This window comes from Oryza glaberrima, chromosome 1 (genome assembly GCF_000147395.1).
Source record: "Oryza glaberrima chromosome 1, OglaRS2, whole genome shotgun sequence".
Classification (NCBI taxonomy): domain Eukaryota; kingdom Viridiplantae; phylum Streptophyta; class Magnoliopsida; order Poales; family Poaceae; genus Oryza; species Oryza glaberrima.
The window spans coordinates 20,584,134-20,610,408 of record NC_068326.1 but is presented as its reverse complement, the minus strand read 5'-3'; the positions used below and the strand labels follow the sequence as shown (position 1 = coordinate 20,610,408).

Sequence of the window (26,275 nt, the reverse complement as noted above, 5' to 3'; positions counted from 1 at the left end):
GGTTAGATCTATATATGGAAGAAGGTTAAAAGAAAAAAAAAAGGAAAGGTAGGGTTAGATATATATACGAGTTCCGTTCCAAACTTCCGATCAGGTAGTTGGAAGTTAATTTGGAAGTTGTTTTCGGATTAATTAATAATTTAAAAGTCAATTAACAATCCAACTCCGGCACGAACTGGGCTTCGATCAGCCTTACATATGTTTAGCCTATATATGTGCGTGTGTACGTCCGGTGCATGCGCCACCGTGACGTCTGCATCTCGCCGGTGTAGCTAGGTTAAACATGGCCATGGCCGGCGGCGGCGGCAATTCGCTGCCTTCGCCGTCGTGCGGCGACGACAAGAAGCGGCGGGTGTGCTACTACTACGACCCGGGGATCTCCACCGTCGACTACGGCGAGGGCCACGTCATGGTGCCGCACCGCGTCACCATGGCGCACAACCTCGTCGCCGCCTACGGCATGCTCGGCTACATGCGCCGCCTCCGCACGGCGCCCGCCACGGCGGCGGAGCTCGCCGACTTCCACGACGAGGGCTACCTCGCCCTCCTCCAGGACCTCACCCCGGACGGCTGCGGAGGCGACGACGGGGTCGGCGACATGGCGCGCGCCAGGGGCATCTACGCCGTCGAGGGCAAGGGCGGCGGCCGCGGCGTCGACAACCCGGTGTTCGACCGCCTCTGGGATTACTGCCTCCGCTACTCCGGCGGGTCGCTCGCCGCGGCGCGCGCCCTCGGGAGCGGCACCGCCGACATCGCCATCAACTGGTCGGGCGGGATGCACCACGCGTGCCGCGGCGGCGCGAGGGGCTTCTGCTACGTGAACGACATCGTGCTCGCCATCCGCGAGCTGCTCGCCCACTTCCGCCGCGTGCTCTACGTGGACATCGACGTCCACCACGGCGACGGCGTCCAGGCCGCCTTCGAGGCGTCGAACCGGGTGATGACGGTGTCGTTCCACCAGCACGGCGGCGGCTTCTTCCCGGGCTCCGGCGCCGTCGCCGACGTCGGCAAGAAGGGCCCCGGCCGCTACTGCGCGCTGAACGTGCCGGTGAGCGTGGGCATCGGCGACGAGGAGTACCACCGGCTGTTCGAGCCGATCATGGCGAGGGTGATGGAGGTGTTCCAGCCGGAGGCCGTCGTGCTGCAGTGCGGCGCCGACTCCCTCGCCGGCGACCGGCTCGGCGAGCTGAACCTGACCACGCGCGGCCACGCCCAGTGCGTCAGCTTCATCCGCAGCTTCAACCTGCCGCTCCTCCTCCTCGGCGGCGGCGGCTACACCATCAACCACGTCGCCTCCTGCTGGTGCAATGAGGTAACTAAATTTTACAAAACTCACTCAATTTAATTTCTGCCAAACTCACTCTCAACTGTTTGTACGAGAAATTAACTATTTTGATACCTCGTCCCTCATTTGTTTAAAACCCTTTCAAATAGTTTAGTTTATGATTTTTTATTAAAAAAACGTAGCAATATTCATATATACAACATATATACATATCCCACTCCAAAAGGAAAAAACTTAGGTACAAAATCAAATCACACATTGAGATATAAAAAAAAGGGACTAATTTATTGTATGAATACTATTCGCACCCGACTTTATCATTTGTTTATCAAAGCTTAAGTCGAATTTCAACTTGATTTTTAGAGGAGTGATAGATGCTATTATACTCAACACGGTCAATTTCTTTCAGAATTTCTTACAACCATATGTATTGAATTTGGAAGTAAAAGCTACACGATGGGTTATCCACTCGAGAGATTAGAATTTTATTTTTTTATGTTTCTTGCGAAATTTATCCAAATTTGATGGCAATGCTGATCCCGCGTTGTGATGAATTTCTGTGGATGGATGCAGACGGCGGTGGCCATCGGCAAGGAAATCCCCGACGACATACCCAAGCATGGTTTCGACGTGTTTTACAAGAACCAGGAGTACAAGCTCCATTACAAGTTGCAGACGAAGCACCTGCACCGCAACCGCAACACGGCGAACTCCATAGACGGCATCAGGATGGCGGCCATGGAGAACCTCTCCAAACTGAAGCTGGAGGCGGCGGCGAGCGTGCAGTTCGAGGAGCGCCGCCACCGGAGCATCGACGTCGGCGACCTCTACTACGACCCACGCGAGCAGGAAGAGGAAGAGGAGAGCCCCACGGCGAGGCTGCACCGGAAGCTCTACTTCGAGCCCACCGGAGATCAGGAGAGCCTCTACACTAAGCACAGGTGCAACGTGCAGCCAGGGGGGTCGAGTAGTAGAAAGCAGCGTAAGCTAAAGTGATCATGAAGATCAATTGGCCCTCTTTGAAAGAGCTGTACAAGAACATATAAAATTGTTCAAATTTTGATGGAACCTAGTAGTAATGTAACATAACAGAAGGCTGATGTGGAAATCGTTTCGAAAATCAATTGTGTAGTGTATGAGGAGTGCAGAGAGATTTCTTTTTTATCAAAAAGGACGTGTTCCATTTGAACTGACCCACGTCATGTCGGAAAAAATTACAAATAATAGCTAGGCTATAAATAAATAGCACATCCATCCCATATTTACAGTTCATAGGGGGTGTTTAGATCCATGGGTATAAAGCTTTGGCATGTCACATCGAATATTATATAGGGTATTGTATGGAGTGTTCGGGCACTAATAAAAAGACTAATTATAGAAGCCGTTAGTACACTAATAGAAAAAAAACTAATTATAGAAGCCGTTAGTACACTAGTAGAGAAACAATTTTTTCCGTACGGTCAAACGTCAACCGTCTGGAACATGAGATTATGGCGGCGGATAAGAACCCTATCGACGAGGCTCCCTTCTATGGTAAACATGAGCAAGAAGATCTACGGGACGATCGCGTACAGCGCACGTGCTCCCTCCAGCGTAAGGAACGTGCTCCCTCCAGCGTAAGGATGCTCTCCGTGCTGTACGCGCTATCTCAGGGCATGTGGCTCTCCATGCTGGTATCGCAGGGCAGGTGGCTTCACCAAGCCATCTGCTTCTACACCGGCAACCTCATGGACCGCTGCATGCGCGTCGATCGCTGAGCTACCCTCGCAGGGCAGGTGGCTCAGCCTGGCGCTCTTCACCAAGCCATATGCTTCTACACCAGCAACCTCATGGACCGCTGCATGCGCGTCGATCGCTGAGCTACCGGACATCGGCCACCTCACCTTCAGCGGCTATGGCCTGACGGCCATCGGCCTCGTCATGTACGTCGAGCTCTAGCTTGTCGCCATCAGCTTCGTCATCCTCTTGGGCGACAACCTCGACAAGCTCCTCCCTGGCACGGTGGTGGAGATCCTAGGGTACCAGGTGCATGGGAAGCAGCTGTTCGTGCTCGCGGCGGCCACTGTCATCCTCCCGACGACGTGGCTCAAGAACCTCAGCGTGCTTGCGTATCTCGGCGGTCAGGCTGGTCTTGTCGGTTGCGCTGAGCGGGTTGCCCACCGCCCTCAGCCTCTACTTCGTCTGCTTCGCCGGCTATGGCGTCTTCCCGACCGTTTACTGCTCAATGAAGTCCAAGAAGGATTTTCCTATACACTTTTAAAATGTATTTATGTGTTGTACTTGATAGTAAGTTTGCTAAAATTTGTGATAACAATTAAGAATGTAAATTTAGAATTATGGTTAATGAAAATATAAAAGTCAATGGTGGTATTAAATTAGCAACAGGTTTAGCAAGAATACAAACAAATTGTTTCTTTGTTACATGTATGCATGGAAGACGCGCACACTCATAATTCCTATACACTTTTAAAATGTATTTATGTGTTGTACTTGATAGTAAGTTTGCTACAATTTGTGATAACAATTAACAATGTAAATTTAGAATTATGGTTAATGAAAATTTAAAAGTCAATGGTGGTATTAAATTAGCACTAGGTTTAGTAAGAATACAAACAAATTACTTTTTTATTACATGTATGCATGGAAGACGCGCACACTCATAATTATTTTTAGAACTCGTACATCACTAATCATGCACACCTCTTAATCATCATCGCTGCTATGTTCTCATCATACTCAGCATTGCATGGCTCTCATATATTTTGTTGGCGCTCCCATCATATAGCATGTCTACATATACATCATGTAGATAAAATTTGAGCTAATAAGTTTATTTTGGTCGTCTAATAAGAATTAGGATCATACCAAATCAACATTAAAATCATTTATTAAAATAAGTTGTACTATCACTAAAAAATGATGTTGTACTACTTATAAATTTTGTAATAATTTCAGATATATGGAATGGCAAGTGCAATATTCACAATTTAGCATTAATATATTTTTTTGCATAATGATGTAAATTTAGGGTAATGTCGCGTTAGCCTTTTGACTAGTTTGACGTGTGCGGTGATGTGGAGGCGTACTGTGCTACAGTACAACCTATCACACCAGTGGAATAAACTGGTGACTAGCGTGGAGGCGTACTATGCTATATTAAAGCCTACCACCCTAGCGGAATAAACTGGTGAATGGTAGCGATTAGGGATGCCTCTCAAGTTGGAATTTGGTTACCTCTCATCCACCCAGGTAAAAGCAATGTAGCTTAAAGATAAAGCTAATCAAGAGCCGCCTAATACGGTTTAATTTATATGCTAAAACCTGAAGTTGGAAGATGCGTCTTGCACTTAAAATGAAATAATTATATTAGCCATTTGAATACATAGTTTATGAAATTTGTTTTTAAGTAATTTAATGCGTAGTCCAATACAATTTTAGATAAATTAAAAGGTAGCGTATCTAAATTTGGAAGATCTGTTGCATCATAAAATTTTTAATGCCGAGTTAAAAGAGCGATCTATTGTGTTGTGTTGTATATATTCTTGTACTAAGTTTTGACTCAGCCAACAGCTATGAGAATTGTTAGGTATAAGATGCAAAAGTGGTAGGGCATTGACTATTGCACAATTAACTCATGGAAGTTTCTTAAACAATCTTGGACCTTTTACCATTCTTTTGCTGATACTTATTCAGGATCTAACAGCGGATATTATATCAACCGTTGCATTCAATGGTACATATCTTTAGATGATGTAGCTCAATGATGTTGCATTTTAAGTTTTACCTTTCACTTAGAGAGATTTGGCAACCAATTGATAATTGATCATTGGATTATCAATTCCAATTATCATAATTTGGTTTATGAAACCATGAAGATGATGATAATGGAACAGTACTCCAATAACGTTCTATTCCTCTCCAATTAATGTGCAGGTTTTGCTAATCTCTTCGGTGATGTGCAGTCTCAACTATACAGTGACAACAGTGTTGGGATATCTGAGCTATGGTGAGGATGTGCAGGTGAAGGTGACACTGAACTTACCCACGGGGAAGCTGTACACCAAGATCACCATCTTGACGACACTGATCACCCCGCTAGCGAAGTACACGCTCGTGATCCAGCCCATCACAATGGCGATAGAGGACAAGCTGTCGGCAACGATGGCGGCGGTGGCGGACAATAGGAACAACGGGCTAACCAGGGTGCTCACTAGCAGCCGTCGTTGTCAGCATGATGGTGCTGGCGTGCACTTTGCCCTTCTTCGGCTACCTCATGTTGTTCATCGGGTCCTCGCTGAACGTCGTCGTTGCCATGTTGTTCCCGTGCCTGAGCTACCTCAAGATCTACATGCCCCGAGGAGGAGTTGTCCGCTTCGAGGTGGTGGCGATCGTTGGGATACTGGTCATTGGAGTGTGCATCACCATCGTTGGCACCTACACCTCCCTTCACCAGATTATCGGCACATTTTGATCGGGCATTTGTGGGTATGGTGGTAGGTTTTGGTAGTAATTAAATAGGTTTCAAATTCTATTTTTCCTGAAAAAACAACATAGATGCTATACAGAGTGTTAAGAATCAACTGAACGGCTATATATTGCATGTGTACTCTCCTGGAATGCATATGTGTATTATCACTAAGTAAGTTTCATAACTTTCATTGTCTTGTTGACTAATTATCGCAGCTAAAATTTAAGTTTTGAAATTAGTTAAGTTTTAATATATTCTGAAGTTTTTCCATCATAATTTATCTTCTTCTACCCTTAGTTTTAAATCACTAGTAACACGCATAAAAGTTGGGATTTGCTATATGTGTGTCTACAATTTTTTTTTTGGTTTTATCTATGGTTTGTTTTGTTCAGGGCTTATTAGCCTAGAACTGAATCTTGTTGATTCTGAAAGTATGGTGAAATATGGTGCAAATGGCCATGCATTTTATGAGATTATTTTTTTATGAGAGATCGGTAGAATATATTCCCTCAGTTTTTTAATAGATGACGCCATTGACTTTTAAATGAGTGTTTCACCATTCACTTCATCCAAAACTTTTATGCAAATATATAAGATATAAATGATATGCTTAAAGTCAAGCATAATGAGGTGGAGAGTTCTTATCATTGGACTTGTGGGTATGTGACTCTTTGTTTTTTTTTTTTTTGATTGCATGCTAACCTTGGATGTCTTTGCTTCTGTTTTTTCACTGAATAGTTTCTCTATATGTCTTGTTGCTGCAGGCGCCCAACATCACTTCATGACCGTGGTAGGGATAGTGATGATGATGACTTCCGAGACAGGGATTATGATGTGGCAGCTCTTGCTAATAACTTGAGCCAGGCATTCCGATATGTGATATATAACAATGATGATATGGAAGAGGTGTGTGTGTGAATGATTTTGTTTCTATTGCTTTGATGGTTTGCATCAGTCAACATGTTTCTCTGCCAGCACATTTTGTTAGGTTTAATTTGAGAGGATTCTATGGTGGATAAAATATCATCCTGTTACCCATGCTATTACATTATCTACTTGAACGACTCACCAGCTCTAACCATGTTCCGGATTTGTAGTTCCTTACAGCCTTAGTGTGCTAGATACTAATGATACATGATTGTTTCTTGAGTGCAGAATCAAGGGACACTTGAACGGGATGATGAGGTATATTTAAGGATGCTAGTTTACCCCTATTTAATGCTTTTTTTTTGTTCTTTTCACCTGTTTTTTAGTTCAATTTAATTAAAACTTTTAGTACAGTTCCTAAATGTTTGTTTCAATCAACCATGTAAAAAGAATGGAATGTTGCATGCGGATAATAGTGTCTAGAACCATATTTGTTGAAATTGTACTTCTCACTGAGTGGATTTCCATTGTTTTCTCCTTTTAGGATGTCTATTTTGATGATGAATCAGCAGAGGTCGTAATATGTTCTCTGTGACTGGGAGATGACCTTAAAACTTACTTTGGTATCCTCTTTTTTTTTGCCCTTGGGCTAATTATGCGTTTATGTATTTAAAAGCAGATATGTGCTAACCATATACCAATATGAATTCATTCTAGGATTAACTAGATGCACACAATTCGTGAGAGCACTTTTCTAAAGTATATATGCTAACCTTTATCATATGCTTAAGACATAGTAATACTAATATTGGTTTATTTATTTATTAATAATTGAAAATTACATATATACTCGTGGTATGTGCTAAGAATTACTCGTATAAATTTAAATTCACTACTTAATTTTAAAATTGTTTTGTCTATTTTTATTACTTATAGGTACTTTTTTGATAAAACAGATAAAGTTAAATACTACTCAGGATTTCAGCGCATGCCATATATTTTAAACCTATTAAGAGGTCAGTGTAATGTATAGTGACGTTCAGTTCCTTTTACATAGCTAATTTGTGCCACATCGAGTGGTGTTGAGATGTTTTAGTTTAGTGTCATCAGGGTTGGCGCTGAGATCACGGTTTATTTTTTTAAGTTAGTTTTTGACATGGTTTATTTTTAAAGTTTTTATAGAAGGATTAATGTGTCAAAACTACGGCGTAAACAGAAGTAGCCAAATCAATGTGTACAATGATAGACCAATATTTTCCTCTTTTCTTTCTTCCTACCTAGTCCATTCAATCGTGCATGGCACTTGGCCCATGATATTGCATGAGGCATGCGCAACCGTGTATAGGCGGGGTGTATAGGCAGCGTCGTACACGCATCAAAAAAGCATTGTGCCACCTGGACCAATATGCAGTTGGTAGAACAACCAGCATGAGAATAATAGATAGATTATTATTTTATTTGCTCTCTCAGTCCAGCAGTATGCTACCCGTATGTTAGAGGGATTACTAATTCAGAGCACCTATATTTATGCTACCATATTTTTCATGAAAAAATAGTCAATATGTATTTACATTGTAGAATACATTGTAAGTCTGTAAATTAAATATGTAATTTTAGTGTATTTACAATGTAAGTCCCAAAATTACATATGTAATTTTTGTTTTTTTAAATGTAATTTTACTTTGCAACCGATTGTGGACATAATGGTGAACCGTGGACACAGTATAAGAGAAGAAAAGGCGAATTTATTATCAACTGTACGAGTCCACGAAGTGCAAATGAGCACATAAGAGTTGAAGCTTGATCAGGTGTCCCAGTTAGTTACGCTTTCGGATAGCTTTGATCTGACAAAAAAATCTAATTGTAATCAGCCCCCAAATATGTTGCCACACATGTAGAAAAACTGTATTAATTTTGTTGACACATATGAACGAACAGCAAATAAGCATACTGTAATAGTGTCAATCGGTTAATTAATTAGCATGCTAGCTTCAGTGGTGCAAATATTAGTTGTTTTCTCACGGTTTCCACAAATTCCCGATGTTGTTCTTGTTCCTTTTTCTTTGGCTAAAATTAAAAGTTCCAGAAAAAGCTGTGTCTATGCTAATTTTGATCAGAAGTCAAAAAATGCCATCATTTTTACCAACGGACCAGATTACAAGATGGATATCCCAGTAACTTCCAAAGGCTCTACGGTTTGAGATAATTCAATATGCAACTTCTTCCCAAGGGCCGCTCTACTATTTGAAAATAATTCAACATGAACTTCCCAATGGCGCTACGGTTTTTAGATAATTCATTAAATTGATAACTGCATTCTATAGTTTGATTTGCGTACACGTAATCCTCAAGATATCTCTACGTATAAATCTCGCATATCCTGCCCATTCAAAATTAGATCTCATCTCAACTCTCAATTAATAATCGATTAAGCTAAAAATATCTCGACAAATTTTTCCGTTAAGATTTGTCGAATTTTCAGCCGTTACTCTAACCTTGAGATCCGTGACCTCTTGGTGTCAGCACTCCCACAAAACGCTTAACTCGCGAGTGTTGGACTACCTAGTATTGTACATCCATGCATACGGCTGATTATCTTTCTCGCTCACTAATTAAATAGTTAAAAGTTGTTGTTAAACATCTTGTGTACTGTTTCGTCAACTTCACTTTGCCCAAAAGCGTACAGGGGATGAAAGCCTGGTAATGATGAGAGAGAGAGAGGAGGTAAGTTGTGGAAAAAATTACAGAGTAAATATAGTGCTTTTAGAGTATAATTTGTTGTACTTACATTGTGACTCGTTGTAAATTACAGTGTAATTTTTGTTAGATTTGTATGTAATTTATTTTTTCTATTTTTCACTAAGTGTAAGTTACACTTTATTTTAATTATAATGTTATCTTTAAATTACATACAAATCTAATAGAAATCACATTGTAATTTACAACGAGTCACAATGTAATTACAACAACTTACACTCTAAAAGCACTATATTTACTCTGTAATTTTTTCCACAACTTACCTCCTCTCTCTCTCTCTCTCATCATTACCAAGCTTTCATCCCCTGTACGCTTTTGGGTAAAGTGAATTTGACAATACACTAGGCAATTAACAACAACTTTGAACTATTTAATTAGTGAGCGACAAAGATAATCAGTCGTATGCATGGATGTACAGTACCACCAGGTAGTCGAGCACTCGCGAGTTATGTTTCATGGGAGCACTGACACAAAGAGGGCACGGATCTCAAGGTTAGATTAACGGCTGAAAATTCGACAAATCTTAACAAAAGAATTTGTCGACAGATTTTTAGCATAGTCGATTATTATTTAGAGTTGAGATGAGATCTAATTGTGAATGGGGATGATAGATTAGTTATACGTGGAGATACCTTGAGGATTACGCGTACGCAAATCAAATTACAAAATGCAATTATCAATTCAATGTATTATCTAAAAACCGTAGCGGCCTTGGGATGTTCATGTTGAATTATTTCCAAATAGTAGAGCAACCCTTAGGAAGAAGTTGCATATTAAATTATCTCAAACCGTAGAGCGTTTAGAAGTTATTGGAATATCCATCTAGTAATCTGGTCCCTTGGCAAAAAAGATGAAATTTTTTGACTACTGATAAAAAAATAGCATGACACAGCTTTTTCTGAAACTTTTAATTTTAGACAAAGAAAAAGGCACAAGATCATCATCAGGAATTTGTAGAATCCATGAGAGAACAACTAATATTGGCACCCCTGAAGCTAGCAAGCTAATTAATTAACCAATTTACACGGTTACAGTTTGCTTATTAGCTATTCGTAAATATATTATTTACATCGCTCATTGAGGACTATCTATAGCTCAGGCGCCACAAAATTGAGCCTATAATAGTTGGTTCAATTTTAGACTAGATTACAACCATTTAAAAATAAGTAAGTCGATTAAAATACACAACATAAATTATTTCATCTAGAAAACTAGTGATCACAAAATTACAGTATAATAAATTAGGAATTACATAATAATTAAAATGCAAGTACAATATAAATATAATTATCATGTAAGTCCAGCTTAAGTACTATTTAAGTGTGCAAGTGTAAGTGTAGTTTAAATATAGTGTAATTATCATATATAAGTGTACTGTAAAGTGTGTATAGTATAAGTACAATATAACTATATAGTTATAGTGTTGAACATTATATGCACATCGTAACTTCTCAACTTTTCATTCTCTTTTGTTCTCTATTTTCTTATGTTCATCGATATGTAGCCTTGGCTAATGTTTGCTACTACTAGGTAATGTGCCGGAAGATGAGCAACATTAGCTCGGGTAAGGAGAAAGCAAAGCACATATTTATGACTCATGTTTGGATTTGCTTCTCTTCATGCAAAAGTGTGTGGGCAAATCGAGATAAAAAAATATTAGTTCAAACCTTAATTAATTACCTAGGTAGATTATCGTTGTTTTGTTTGACAACAACTGCTTCTTCTAGTGACTGCGTTGTTTAACGACACTATACCAAGTCAGTAGCCCTCGTACGCATGCACAAATCTTACATAAATCTAACTATCTAAAATTTGGCTGTGATTTCATAAAAAATGTGTCACCACAATTATAGCAAAACCGATTAATAATTCTTCTAATGTGCGGGTAGCATACTGCTAATGACAGCGCAAACAAAATAATAATCCCATCCAAATAAGAGGAGCAAGATTTATATCTTATACATTTGCATAAATGTTCTGGATAAGACGAATGGTCAAACACTTATTTAAAAGTCAACAGCGTCATCTATTAAAAAACGAAGGGAATATATTCTACCGATCTCTCATAAAAAAATAATCTCATAAAATGCATGGACATTTGCGTCATATTTCACCATACTTTCAGAACCGATAAGATTTAGTTCTAGGCTAATAAGCCTTGAACAAAACAAACCAAAAATAATTTATAGATAAAACCAAAAAAAATTGTAGACAGATATATAGCAAATCCCAACTTTTACATGTATTACTAGTGATTTAAAACTAAGGGTAGAAGAAGATAAACAATGATGGAAAAACTTGAGAATAACTGAAAACTTAACTAATCTCAAAATTTAATTTTTAGCTGCTATAGTTAGTCAACAAGAAGACAATGAAAGTTATGAAACTTCCTTAGTGATAATACACAAATGCATTCTAGGAGAGTACTCATGCAATATATAGCCACTCAGTTGATTCTTAACACTCTATATAACATATCTGTTGTTTTTTCAGGAAAAAAAAAGTAAAAAAAGAATTTGAAACCTATTTAATCACTACCAAAACCTACAACCTGTAACACCCTGAAAATTCGACCGACAAAATCAAAACTCTAAAAATACGGATTTTCAAAAACTTTTTAAATAAATTGCATCATGCCGATTTTATTCGATGATTTTATTGGATTTTGATTTCGGAATTCATCGATCACAAATAGAGGAAAATTAATTAGGAATTAACCCTGAAATTAGATTTGGTTAAAGAAATAAATTATAATTTAAAGAAAAGATTATGTAAGGATAGAAATAAATAAAATATCATCGCGGACATATTTGTATCAATTAGATTTAAATGCAATGGAATAAGAATTAACCCTAATTAAAAATTCAAATAAATTATATAAATAAAATATGAGTAATATTAATCTAGAGTGGATCCATTGGTTGGGCTAATACACATATTGAGTAAACTTCATTCATGCAAGATTTAGAAATTATAGAATCAAATTTATATGGAAAATAAACTAAAATCGGGAAAAATAGGAAAAATCACTATTCATCGACCGCCAGGTGTTCGATCGCGTTCCCTAGCCCTAGCCCCTCTGCTGCCTCGCGCCCCGCGCGCCGCGCGCCGCTCCGCCTCCCCTCTACCGTCGCCGTTGTCATCACCGCGCGTGCCGCCGTCGCCACGCCGCCCGCCCGTCGCCATCGCCGCCTGCCGCGTGCGCCGCGTCGCCCGCCCGTCGCGCGTGCCGCCGCCGCTGCCGCGCCATCACCGTCGCGTCGTCGTCGGCCTCGTGCCTTGAGCCGCCGCGCGCCCGTCCCCTCGCGTCTGCCGCCCGTCGCGTCATCCCGAGCCCCGTGCCGCCGCCTCGCGCCCCGCGCCCGTGCCGTCGCGCGTCGCTCGCCGCCATCCCGTCGCGCCGTCCCATCGCCGCAGCTGCCGCCCGCCGTCGCGTCGCCGCTGCCGAGCCGTCGCCGTCGCTGCTCCGCGCCCCGCGCCGCGCCGCGCGCCGTCGCCACCGCTGTCACATCGCGCGTCGCTGCAACCGTCGCGTCGTCTCGCGCCGCGCGCCCCCGCCTCGTGCCGCCCGCCGTCGCGTCTCCCCTCTCCCCCTTTTCTCTTCCCCTCCCTCTCTCCTCCTCCCCTCTCTACAAATACCCCCCCCCTTCTCTCCATTTTCCCCCACCCCATCTCACCCTTCCTCCCCTCTTCCCTCTCCACCGCGCCGCCGTTCCCGTGCCGCCGCGCCGCCGCTCTCGTGCCACCGCGCCGCCGTTCCCGTGCCACCGCGCCGCCGCTCCCGTGCCGCCGCGCCGCCGTGCGCCACCGTCGCCGCCGCCGTCGTCACCGCTGCCGCCGCCGGTGAGCCGCCCTCCTTCCCCCTCGCGTCCACGGCCGCCACCGCTTGGGTGGGAGAGAGAGCGGAGAGAGAGAGGGAGAGGAAAAGAGAGAGCCGAGAGAGAGAGGGAGAGGAAAAGAGAGGCCGGCAGAGAGAAAAAGGAGAGGAAGAGAGAAAAGAAAGAAAAAGAGAAAGAGAGAAAAGAAAGAAAAAAAAGAAAAGAAAAGAAAAGAGAAAAGGGAGAAAAAAAAGGAAAAGGAAAAATAAAAAGAAAATTTGGAAGAAAATTAGGGAGGTTAATAGTTTAGAAAATTTAAAATAATTAGAATTTAATTATAGAATAATTATGGTCGTAGAATTGCAAAATTTAATTATTCTTGGTAATTTCTAAAAGAAATCAATTCGTAGTAGTGATTTAGATATAATTAACAATTAGATGAATCTTTATGGACTATTATAGATCATTTTTTTTGAATAATCTCTATAAGTAATCGATTCGCGGTAGAAATTCGGATTTAATCGCAAGGAATTTTAGACGTATATTATATTTAATCGTTTAGTCATAGACTAAATTAAAACGTATAATATTATAAGATAATTTTAGGATTCCGTCCGACATTTAGCTCGCGATAGAAATTTCTAACCTATTATATGGATATAATGCTCGGGTAGATTAAATTAAAAACTTACGATAACAAAATATTTATACCCGCAAAATAGTTTAGGATATAAAAAAAATCAAAATTGGGTTTGCCCTAGTTTGCGAATAGTAGAGTTAATATAAAAGAATCAACTTTCGCATTCAACTTCCATTTGGATTTATTTGGATTTTTATTTGAATTCTAACCGAATTCAAATCGTTTCTTCGCACGTAATTTTAGAGCCTGAGGGAGTTGCGGATCCAAGCGAGGACCAAGACCCGCAAGACTTTGAGCAAGGCAAGTCATCACTATTCTTTGAACATGTTGATCCCAATTGCGAAATTGTTTTGTTTACAAATAAAATTGCACGCAATAATGAACATCCTACTTGTGATTATGCCATGCCTTGATTATTGTTTGCCCTTATTCCTTCGTAACCATGTTTACGTATGAGTCCCTAGTCAATTATGACAATTGCTTAGAAATGCTATTCTAGAGTCATGCATACTCATATTTATCAAATGCTATATGCTTGGGCAATTACCTTTGGTAAGGTAATTGAGATGTGGCATGTGGAGACATGAGCGCCACATTGCCATGATGTTGATGACATGATTTGTGAAAGGAGAAATAAAATTAAACAATTGTTTTCGACTGGGGCGGACGGAGGATTTGGGTGGTCTCTGGGAAAGGCTAGTACCGTCTCTGGTCAATTAAGGACCGAGCCATGAAGTTAAGCATGAAACGACCCCCGTACAACCATACTTCTCGAATGGGTATAGACCTAGCGGATTAGATAGCCGAGCAGAGGCAGTATCCCTGCATAGATGGTTCACCCCTGAGTGAGGCAGGTGCGCTATGATGGGACAGCCGTTGAGGTAGGGCCGAGAGGCGTGCTCTACATCGGTGTCGCCATTGGTAGGACTGCCATGAGTGTGTGAGAGAGAGAACTTAACTTGAACCATAATTTCATATGTGTGAGACTTCTCTTTCCCAGGAGCGCCAGAACTCCTCTCACTGCTAGAAACATGGACGCCTAGAGTGCATGAGGATTTAAGTTCATGGAGCGGGTACTGCCAATGCGAGGTTATCGAAAAGCTTTGCCGTGACGCGTCTCATGTGTTGGGACGAGGCTCATGTGTTGGGCAGTCGCGGAGTGCGGGTAAAGTGTACATCCACTGCAGTGTGAGTAAACCAAATCTATTCGAATAGCCGTGCTCGCGGTTATTGAGCACCGGGACATGTATTACACTTGGCTAGACTCTAAATTCTTTAACTTGTGCGGGATGGGATATTGCATGATGATTTTTATGCTGATGGAGTCACTTCCTGAGAGGCGGGAATGTGGACGTCCTCAGAAAACCATGACGACTCAATGGCGGGAAGCTATCCTTGGGATCACAATGGATAGTGGACAGAACCGTCATTGTTTAATATGAACACTGGTACTAAAATTTGATCAGTCTATGCTAGGTCTTAGGCTTGTGAAAAGAATTACAAAACTGGCTTTGCGCAAAGGAACCATAGCCATCCTTTGAATACCCCTATCATGTGCATTCTTGCTGTGATGGCTTGCTGAGTACGGTTGGTACTCACCCTTGCAAATATAAAATTAATCAGAAGCGGGAGATAAAGCTTCGGAGGATCCCTATGCCTACTACCAGGAGGGAGATGAAGACGATGGCGCTCAGTAGATCTTAGTTACGGTCGTTGTCTGTGGCAATGGCGTGCCGCTGCCTTACCTACTACTGTTTTTGGAATGTATTCCGGACCGCTTGGTCCGATGATTTAAGACTGTGCCTGCGGGCTTATGATGTAATAATTCGTACTAGACTCTCGTGTATGTGCACTTGATATTTCAGCCATGAGTTCGTGTGTACCAGACTATTTGATCCAGGGAAATGGTACTGTTTACACGATTGATGTTTACACGATTGATTCCTGTTATAAAAACGGGGGTCGACACAACCATACCCACAAATGCACAATCAAACTGTGCCTATAATCTAGTGAAGGGAGGTGTAGGTGCCAACGAAGGCGATGCATACTCCGATGACCAGTATCCCGACGATCGCCGCCACCTCGAAGCGGCCAACTCCAAATCGAGGCATGTAGATCTTGAGGTAGCTTAGGCATGGGAACAACACGACAATGGTGACGTTCAGCGAAGATCCGTTGAACGGCATGAGGTAGCTGAAGAAGGGTACTGTGCACGCCAGCACCACCGTGCTGACAACGACGGCTGTGCTGGTGAGCACCCTGGTAAGCCCATTGTGCTCGGCGTCTGCCGCCGCCACCGTTGTCGCTGACAATTTCTCCTCATTCACTGTTGTGATGGGCTAGATCACGAGCGCGTACTTCGCCAGCGGGGTGATCAGCGTCGTCCGGATGGTGATCCTGGTGTACAGCTTCCCCGTGGGTAAGTTCAGTGTCACTTGCACCTGCACAACTTCACCATAGATCAGATAACCCAACATTGTTGTCACTGCGTAGTTAAGACTGCACAGCACCGAAGAGATCACCAAAACCTGCACATTAATTGGAGAGGAATAGAACATTATTGGAGTACTGATCCATTCTCATTATCGTCATGGTTTCATAAACCAAATTATGATAATTCGAACTGATAATCCAATGATCAATTATCATTGGTTGTCAAATCTCTAAATATATGGACAATTGAATGCAACGGTTGATATAATATATGCCGTTAGATCATGGATAAGTATCAGTAAAAGAATGGAGAATGGTCCAAGATTGTTCAAGAAACTTCCATGAGTTAATTGAGCAATAGTCAATGTCCTACCACTTTTGCATCTTATCCCTAACAATTCTTATACACGTTGGTTGAGTCTAAACTTAGTACAAGAAGATATACAACATAATAGATCTCTTTTAACTTGGCATATAAAAGTTTATGATCCAACACATCTTCCAAATTTAGATACGCTACCTTTTGATTTATCTAAAATTGTATTGGACTACGCATAAAATTACTTAAAAACAAATTTCGTAAACTCTATATTCAAATGGCTAATATAATTCTTTTATTTTAAGTGCTAGACGCATCTTCTAACTTCAGGTTTTAACATATAAATGAAAACATATTAGGCGGCTCATGATTAGCTTTATCTTTAAGCTACATTGCCTTTACATGGGTGGATGAGAGGTAACCAAATATAGTTGAGAGACGACTCTAATCGCCTCCAAGTCACCAGTTTATTCTGCTGGGGTGATAGGCTGTAATATAGAACAATACACCTCCACGCTAGTCACCAGTTTATTCCGCTGGGGTGATATGCTGTAATGTAGCACAGTACGCCTCCACATCACTGCACATGCTAAACTGGTCGAAAGGCCAACCCAACATTACCCTAAATTTATGGCATTATGCAATATATATATATATGTATATATATATATATGTATATATATATATATGTATATATATATATATATGTATATATATATATATGTATATATATATATATAAATGCTAAATTGTTAATATTGCACTTGCCATTAATTCCGTATCACTATAAATTAACATTACAAAATTTATAAGTAGTACAACATCTTTTTTTTTGGGATAGTCCAACTTATTTTAATAAATGATTTTAATGATGATTTTGTCATATCCTAATTCTTACTTTTAATTGGACGATCAAAATAAACTTATATGAGGGCCAACAAAATATATGAGGGCCATGCAATGGTGAGTATGATGATAATGTAGCAACGATGATGATTAAGAGGTGTGCATGATTAGTGATGTACGAGTTCTCAAAAACAATTATGAGTGTGCACGTCTTCCATGCATGCATGTAATAAAAAAAACAAAATGTTCATGTTCTTAAACCTATTGCTAATTTTATTCCACCATTGACTTTTAAATTTTCATTAACCATAATTCTAAATTTAGATTGCAAATTTTTATCATAAATTTTAGCAAACTTATTATCAAGTACAACACATAAATACATTTTAAAAAGTATACCTTAGGAAAATCTTTCTTGGACTTCATCGAGAATTACACGGTTGGGAAGAAGCCATGGCCTGCGAAGCAGAGGAAGTAGAGGCTCAGGGCAGTGGGCAACCCACTCAGACTCAAGAGCCACGTGGAAGCCCTTGTCGACCACGCCGGCCCAGAGCAGCGACACTGTCAGCGCCACCGACGAGACGAGCCCAGCCGCATAGACGTAGGCGAGCATGCTGAGGTTCTTGAGCCACGTCATCGGGAGGATGATAGTGGCCATCGCGAGTACGAACAATTGCTTCCCGTACACCTGGTACACTAGGATATCCACCACCGTGCCGGAAGGAGCTTGTTGAGGTTGTCGGCCTCGAGGATGAGAAAGCTGATGGCAACGAGGTAGAGCTCAACGTACATGACGAGGTCGATGGCCGTCCGGCCATAGCCGCCGAAGGAGTATCTCCGTACGCCGCGATCAGCACATGCAGCGGTCGTTGAGGTTGCCGGTGTGGAAGCAGATGGCACCGACCATGGTGAAGAGCACTAGGCTGGGCCACCTGCCCTGCGATAGCACGTACGGCACGTAGAGCATCCCGATGCTGCAGATCACGTTGTTGAGGTTGAGGCAGCTTCTCCTGAAGGAAGCGCCAGTGATGCAGAACGAGGCGAGGATCTACTGCTGCTCCACGTCATAAACCACCTCATCATCCCATAGATCTTCTTGCTCATGTTTGCCATGGAGGAGAGCCTCGTCGATAGGGCTCTTATCCACCGCTATAATATTTGTGTTTGTGTGTGTACCTATTATTAGTAATAATGAATCTATAGATCACCCGACAGACTTTTAAACCAAACACCTCAGATTTTTAATAATTACGTAATACACATATGGAAATAGCATGTATAACTTATCATATGTATCATAACACAGAATTTATTATTAAAGTGTAATAGTGAAAAATAGGGAAAAAAATAAATTATATACAAATCTAAAACAAATTACATTGTAATTTACAACGAGTCACAATGTAATTACAACAAATTACACCCTAAAAGTACTATATTTACACTGTATTTTTTTCCTCAACTTACCTCCTCTCTCTCTCTCTCATCATTACCAGGCTTTCATCCCCTGTACGCTTTTGGGCAAAGTGAAGTTGACAGGAAACAGTACACCAGACGTTTAACAACAACTTTAAACTATTTAATTAGTGAGCGACAAAGATAATCAGTTGTATGCATGGATGTACAGTACCAGGTAGTCCAGGTCTAGCACTCGCAGGTTAAGCGTTTTGTGGGAGCGCTGACACAAAGAGGTCACGGATCAAAAGGTTAGATTAACGGCTGAAAATTCAACAAATCTTAACGGAAAAATTTGTCAAGGTATTTTTAGCTTAATCGATTATTAATTGAGAGTTGAGATGAGATCTAATTTTGAATGGGCATGATATGTGAGATTAGTTATACGTAGAGATATCTTGAGGATTACATGTACGCATATCAAACTACATAATGCAGTTATCAATTTAATGAATTATCTTAAAACCGTAGCGCCCTTGGGAAGTTCATGTTAAATTATTTCCAAATAGTAGAGCAGCCCTTGGGAAGAAGTTGCATATTGAATTATCTCAAACCGTAGAGCCTTTGGAAGTTATTGGGATATCCATCTAGTAGTCCCTTGGTAAAAAAGATGACCTTTTTTGACTTCTGATCAAAATTAGCATAGACATAGCTTTTTTTGGAACTTAAATTTTAGCCAAAGAAAAAGGAACAAGAACAACATCGGGAATTTGTGGAAACCGTGAAAAAACAAATAATATTTGCACCCCTGAAGCTAGCAAGCTAATTAATTAAACCGATTGACACTATTACAGTATGCTTATTAGTTGTTCATTCATATATGTCAACAAAATTAATAAGGTTTTGCTTCACGTGTGGTGACATATTTGGGGCCTGACTACAGTTAGATATTTTTTTGTGTCAGATCAAAGCTATCCGAAAGCGTAACTAACTGGGACACCTTATCAAGCTCCAACTCTTATGTCCTCATTTGCATTTGCATTTCGTGGACTCGTACAATTGATAATAAATTTGCTTTTTCTTCTCCTATTTTGTGTACACGGTCCTCCATTATGTCCACAACCGGTTGCAAAGTTAAATTACATTGTAAAATTATAAAATTACATATGTAATTTAGAGACTTGATATGTAATTTTGGGACTTACATTGTAAATACACTAAAATTACATATGTAATTTAAAGACTTACAATGTAAATACATGTTGACTATTTTTTCATGAAAAATATGGCGACATAAATATAGGTACTCAATTAATAATCCCTCTAATACGCAGGTAGCATACTGCTGGACAGAGAGCAAACAAAATAATAATCTATCTATTATTCTCATGATGGTTGTTTTGCCAGCTGCCTGTTGGTCTAGGTGGCATAATGCTTTTCTGACGCGTGTACGATGCTAACTATGCAACCCGCCTATACACAGTTGTGCATGGCTCATGCAGCATCATGGGCAAGGTTCCATGCACGATTGAATGGACTAAGTAGGCCCACGTGGGAAGAATGAAAAGAGGAAAAGATTGGTCTATCACTATACGTATTGATTTGGATACTTCTGTTTACACTGTAATTTTGACAAATTAATCCTTCTATAAAAATTTTAAAAATAAACCGTGTCAAACTAATTTAAAAAAATAGACCGTGACCTCAGCGCTAACCCTGATGACGCTGAACTAAAACGTCTCAGCACCACCCGACTTGGCACAAATTAGCCATGTAAAAGGAACTCAGCGTCACTATACATTACGCTGACCTCTTAATAGGTTTAAAATATAGGCATGTGCTGAAATCCTGAGTAGTATTTAACTTTATCCATTATTAAAAAGTGCCTATAAGTATTAAAAATAGATAAAACAATTTTAAAATTAAGTACGGAATTTAAATTTATATGAGTAATTCATAGCACATACTACGAGTACATATGTAATTTTCAATTATTAAATAAACCAAGATTAGTATAACAATGTCTTAAGCCTATGGTAAAGGTTAGCATATATACATTAGAGAAGTGCTCTCACGAATTGTGTGTATCTAGTTAATCCTAGAATGAATTCATATTGGTATATGTATTTCTTTCTGAAAATAGGATTCCAAAGGTTAGCCTATCTGCTATTAAATACATACATGCATAATTAGCCCAAGGGCAAAAAAAACAAGGATACCAAAGTATATTATAAGATCACAAATTACCCATCTTGATCATCTCCCAATCGCAGAGGACATATTACGACCTCTGCTGATTCATCATCAAAATAGACATCCTGAAAGGAGAAAACAATGGAAATCCACTCTGTCAGAAGTACAGCTTCAACAAATATGGTTATAGACACTATTTTCCGCATGCAACATTCCGTTCTTTTTACATGGCTGATTGAAGCAAACGTTAAGGAGTTGTACTGAAAATTTAATCAAATTGAACATAAAACCAGGTGAAAAGAACAAAAAAGCAATAAATGGGGGTAAACTAGCATCCTTAAATATACCTCATCATCATGTTCAAGTGTCCCTTGATTCTGCATTCAAGAAACAAGCATCATTAGTATCTAGTATAGTAAGGCTGTAAGGAACTGCAAATCTGGAACATGGATAGAGCTGCTGAGTCACTCAAGTAGATAATGTAATAGCACGAGTAACAGGATGATATTTTATCCACCATAGAATCCTCGCAAATTAAACCTAACAAAATGTGCTGGCAGAGAAACATGTTGACCGACACAAACCATCAAAGCGATAGAAACAAAATCATTCACACACACACCTCTTCCATATCATCATTGCTATATATCCCATATCGCAATGCCTGGCTCAAGTTATTAGCAAGAGCTGCCACATCATAATCCATGTCTTGGAAGTCGTCATCATCACTATCCCTACCACGGTCATGAAGTGATGTTGGGCGCCTGTAGCAACAAGACATATAGAGAAACTATTCAGTGAAAAAACAGAAGTAAAGACATCCAAGTTTAGCATACAATCAAAAAAAACAAAGAGTCACATGCCCACAAGCCCAATGATACGAATTCTCCACCTCATTATGCTTGACTTTAAGCATATGATTTATATCTTATACATTTGCATAAAAATTTTGGATAAGACGAATGGTCAAACACTCATTTAAAAGCCAACAACGTCATCTATTAAAAAAACGAAGGGAATATATTCTACCGATCTCTCATAAAAAAAATAATCTCATAAAATGCATGGCCATCTGCGCCATATTTCACCATACTTTCATAATCAACAAGATTCAGTTGTAGGCTAATAAGTCCTAAAAGAAACAAACCAAAAATAATTTATAGATAAAACCAAAAAAAATTGTAGACACATATATAGCAAATCCCAACTTTTATATGTGTTACTAGTGATTTAAAACTAAGGGTGGAAGAAGATAAACTATGATGAAAAAACTTCATAACAACTTAAAACTTAACTAACTCGAAAATTTAAATTTTAGTTGTGATAGTTAGTCAACCAGAAGACAATGAAAGTTATAAAACTTCCTTAGTGATAATACATGTAGGCATTCCAGGAGAGTACACATGTAATATATAGCCGCTCAGTTGATTCTTAACCCTCTGTATAACATATCTGTTGTTTTTTTAGGACAAAGTAAAAAAAGAATTTGAAACTTATTTAATTACTACCAAAACCTACCACCATACCCACAAATGCACGATCAAAATGTGCCTATAATCTGGTGAAGGGAGGTGTAGGTGCCAACGACGACGACGCACACTCCGATGACCAGTATCCCGACGATCGCCGCCACCTCGAAGCGGCCAACTCCTCCTCAGGGCATGTAGATCTTGAGGTAGCTCAGGCATGGGAACAACACGGCAATGGTGACGTTCAGCGAAGATCTGTTGAACGACATGAGGTAGCTGAAGAAGGGTACCGTGCACGCCAGCACCACCGTGCTGACAACGACGGCTGTGCTGGTGAGCACCCTGGTCTGCCTGTTGTTCTCGGCGTCCGTCACCGCCGCCGTCGTCAACGACAGCTTCTCCTTTATCACCATTGCGATGAGCTGGATCTCGAGTCCGTACTTCTCTAGCAGGGTGATCAATGTCGTCAGGATGGTGATCCTGGTGTATAACTTCCCCGAGGGTAAGTTCAGCGTCACCTGCGCCTGCACATCCTCACCATAGATCAGATATCTCAACAATGTTGTCACTGCGTAATTGAGACTGCACAGCACCGAAGAGATCAGCAAAACCTGCATATTAATTGGAGAGGAATAGAACATTATTGGAGTACTGATCCATTATCATCATCATCGTGGTTTCATAAACCAAATTACGATAATTGGAATTGATAATCCAATGATCAATTATCATTGTTTGCCAAATCTCTCCAAGTGAAAGGTAAAACTTAAAATGCAACATCATTGAGCTACATCATCTGAAGATATGGACCATTGAATGCAACGGTTGATACAATATATGCCGTTAGATCATGGATAAGTATCAGTAAAAGAATGGTAAAAGGTCCAAGATTGTTTAAGAAACTTCCATAAGTTAATTGAGCAATAGTCAGTGCCCTACAACTTTTGCAACTTATCCCTAACAATTCTCATAGCTGTTGGTTGAGTCTAAACTTAGTACAAGAATATATACGACACAATAGATATCTATTTTAACTTGGCATTGAAAAGTTTATGATGCAACACATCTTCCAACTTTAGATACGCTACCTTTTAATTTACCTAAAATTGTTTTGGACTACGCATTAAATTACTTAAAAACAAAATTTCGTAAACTATGTATTCAAATGGCTAATACAATTATTTCATTTGAAGTGCTAGACGCATATTCTAAGTTCAAGTTTTAGCAAATAAATTAAACCATATTAGACGGCTCATGATTAGCTTTATCTTTAAGCTACATTGCTTTTACATGGGTGGATGAGAGGTAACCAAATATAGTTGAGAGGCGACCCTAATTGCCTCCATTCACCAGTTTATTCCATGGGGTGATAGGCTATAATATAGCACAGTACGCCTCCACGGTAGTCACCAGTTTATTCTGCTAGGGTGATAGGTTGTACTGTAGCACAGTACGCCTCCACGTCACCGCACACGTCAAATTAGTCTAAAGGCCAATCTGACATTACGCTAAATTTACATCATTATGCAAAAATATATATATTAATGCTAAATTGTGAATATTGCACTTGCCAGTAATGCACTCGCCATTCCGTATCACTGTAAATTAACATTACAATTTATAAGTAGTACAACATCTTTTTTTAGGATAGTACATCTTTTTTTAATAAATGATTTTAGTGTTCATTTCGTCTGATCCTAATTCTCATTGGACGATCAAATAAACTTATTAGCTTAAATTTTATCTACATGATGTATATATAGACCTGCAATGGTGAGTATGATGAGAACGTAGCAGCGATGATGATTAAGAGGTGTGCATGATTAGTGATGTACGAGTTCTCAAAAATATTTATGAGTGTGCGTGTCTTCCATGCATACATGCAATAAAAAAACAATTTGTTTGTATTCTTACTAAACCTGTTGCTAATTTAATTCCACCATTGACTTTTCAATTTTCATTAACCATAATTCTAAATTTACATTGTTGATTGTTATCACAAAATTTAGCAAACTTACTATCAAGTACAACATATAAATACATTTTAAAAAGTGTACCTTAGGAAAATCCTTCTTAGACTTCATCAAGGAGTACATGGTCGGGAAGACGCCATGGCCGATGAAATAGACGAAGAAGTAGAGGCTAAGGGTGGTGGGCAACCTGCTCAGATTCTAGAGGTTGCTTCCCGCCATGTGGAAGCACTTGTCGGCCACGCCAGCCCAAACCAGCGAGGTTCTTGAGCCACGTCGTCGAGAGGATGACAATGGCCACCGTGAGCACGAACAGCTGCTTCCCGTGCAGCTGTACCATAGAATCTCCACCACCGTGCCGGGGAGAAGCTTGTCAAGTTGTCGCCCTCGAGAATGAGGAAGCTGATGGCGACAAAGTAGAGCTCAACGTACATGACGAGGCTGATAGCCGTCCGGCCATAGCCGCCGAAGGCGGTGGCCAATGTCTAGGTAGCTCCATATGCAGTGATTGGCGCGCATGCAGCGATTGATGAGGTTGCTGGTGTAGAAGCAGTTGGCACCGACCATGGTGAAGAGCACCAGGCTAAGCCACCCGCCCTGCGATAGCGCGTACGGCACGAAGAGCATCCCGATGCCGGAGATCACGTTGCTGAGGTTGAGGTAGCTCCTCCCGAAGGAAGCGCCAGTGATGCACAACGAGCTGAGCCGCCAATGGAGATCACGTTGCTGAGGTTGAGGCAGCTCCTCTCGAAGGAAGCGCCAGTGATGCACAACGAGCCGAGCCGCTGACGTGTGGGAAGGAGGAGTTGCTTCTGCTCCACGTCGTAAACCACCTTATCGTCCCGTAGATCATCTTGCTCGTGTTTGCCATGGAGGACAGCCTTGTCGATAGGGCTCTTATCCGCCACCATAATCTTCGTATTTGTTTGTGCACATGTTATATTAATGTAGTATCTAGATCACCCGACATAAAATCACTCAGATTTTTAATACTTATATAATCATACGTATCATAACACAGAATTCATTATTAAAAATAACCTTATAGTTAAAAATAAAGTGTAACTTACACTCAGTGAAAAATAGAAAAAAAATAAATTGCATACAAGTCTAATAGAATTACATTGTAATTTACAACGAGTCACAATGTAATTACAACAAATTACACTCTAAAAGTACTATATTTACACTGTAATTTTTTTCCTCAACTTACCTCCTCTCTCTCTCTCCCTCATATCATTACCATGCTTTAATCCTCTACGCTTTTGGGTAACATGAATTTGACAGGAAACCGTACACTAGATGATTAACAACAACTTTAAACTATTTAATTAGTGAGCGACAAAGATAATCAGCCGTGTGCATGGATGTAAAGTACCACCAGGTGGTCAAGCGCTCACGAGTTACGTTTCATGGGAGTGCCGACACAAAGAGGGCACGGATCTCATGGTTAGATTAACGGCTGAAAATTCGACAAATCTTAACAAAAAAAATTGTCGATGGAATTTTAGCATAGTCGATTATTATTGTGAGTTGAGATGAGATCTAATTGTGAATGGGCATGATATGCGAGATTAGTTATACGTAGAGATATCTTGAGGATTACATGTACGCATATCAAACTACAGAATGCAGTTATCAATTTAATGAATTATCTTAAAACCGTAGCGCCCTTGGGAAGTTCATGTTAAATTATTTCCAAATAGTAGAGCAGCCCTTGGGAAGAAGTTGCATATTGAATTATCTCAAACCGTAGAGCCTTTGGAAGTTATTGGGATATCCATCTAGTAGTCTCTTGGTAAAAAAAGATGA

The 26,275-nt window shown here is 40.4% G+C and overlaps 1 protein-coding gene and 3 pseudogenes across 1 annotated transcript; 2 read left to right on the top strand and 2 right to left on the bottom strand.

The window, feature by feature from the left end:
* Positions 1 to 246: 246 nt before the first annotated feature.
* On the top strand, positions 247 to 2,531 carry LOC127760112 (histone deacetylase 1-like). Its single transcript, XM_052284324.1, has 2 exons — positions 247 to 1,312; positions 1,859 to 2,531. The coding sequence occupies exons 1-2, from the start codon at positions 284 to 286 to the stop codon at positions 2,279 to 2,281; spliced, it is 1,452 nt and encodes a 483-aa protein (XP_052140284.1). The 5' UTR covers positions 247 to 283; the 3' UTR covers positions 2,282 to 2,531.
* Positions 2,532 to 2,775: 244 nt separating this feature from the next.
* Positions 2,776 to 5,756, top strand: LOC127779183 (amino acid transporter AVT1I-like; annotated as a pseudogene).
* A 10,088-nt stretch (positions 5,757 to 15,844) lies between these two features.
* Positions 15,845 to 21,921, bottom strand: LOC127779100 (amino acid transporter AVT1I-like; annotated as a pseudogene).
* Positions 21,922 to 22,564: 643 nt separating this feature from the next.
* LOC127778475 (amino acid transporter AVT1I-like) lies at positions 22,565 to 25,374 on the bottom strand (annotated as a pseudogene).
* Between the last annotated feature and the right edge of the window lie 901 nt (positions 25,375 to 26,275).

What these genes read in the sequence shown, in the direction of transcription:
- LOC127760112 (XM_052284324.1), top strand. Translation starts at nt 284, where the DNA reads ATGGCCATGGCCGGCGGCGGCGGCAATTCGCTGCCTTCGCCGTCGTGC. An exon ending in CCTCCTGCTGGTGCAATGAG is followed by an intron (nt 1,313 to 1,858) that starts GTAACTAAATTT and finishes GGATGGATGCAG; the next exon opens with ACGGCGGTGGCCATCGGCAA.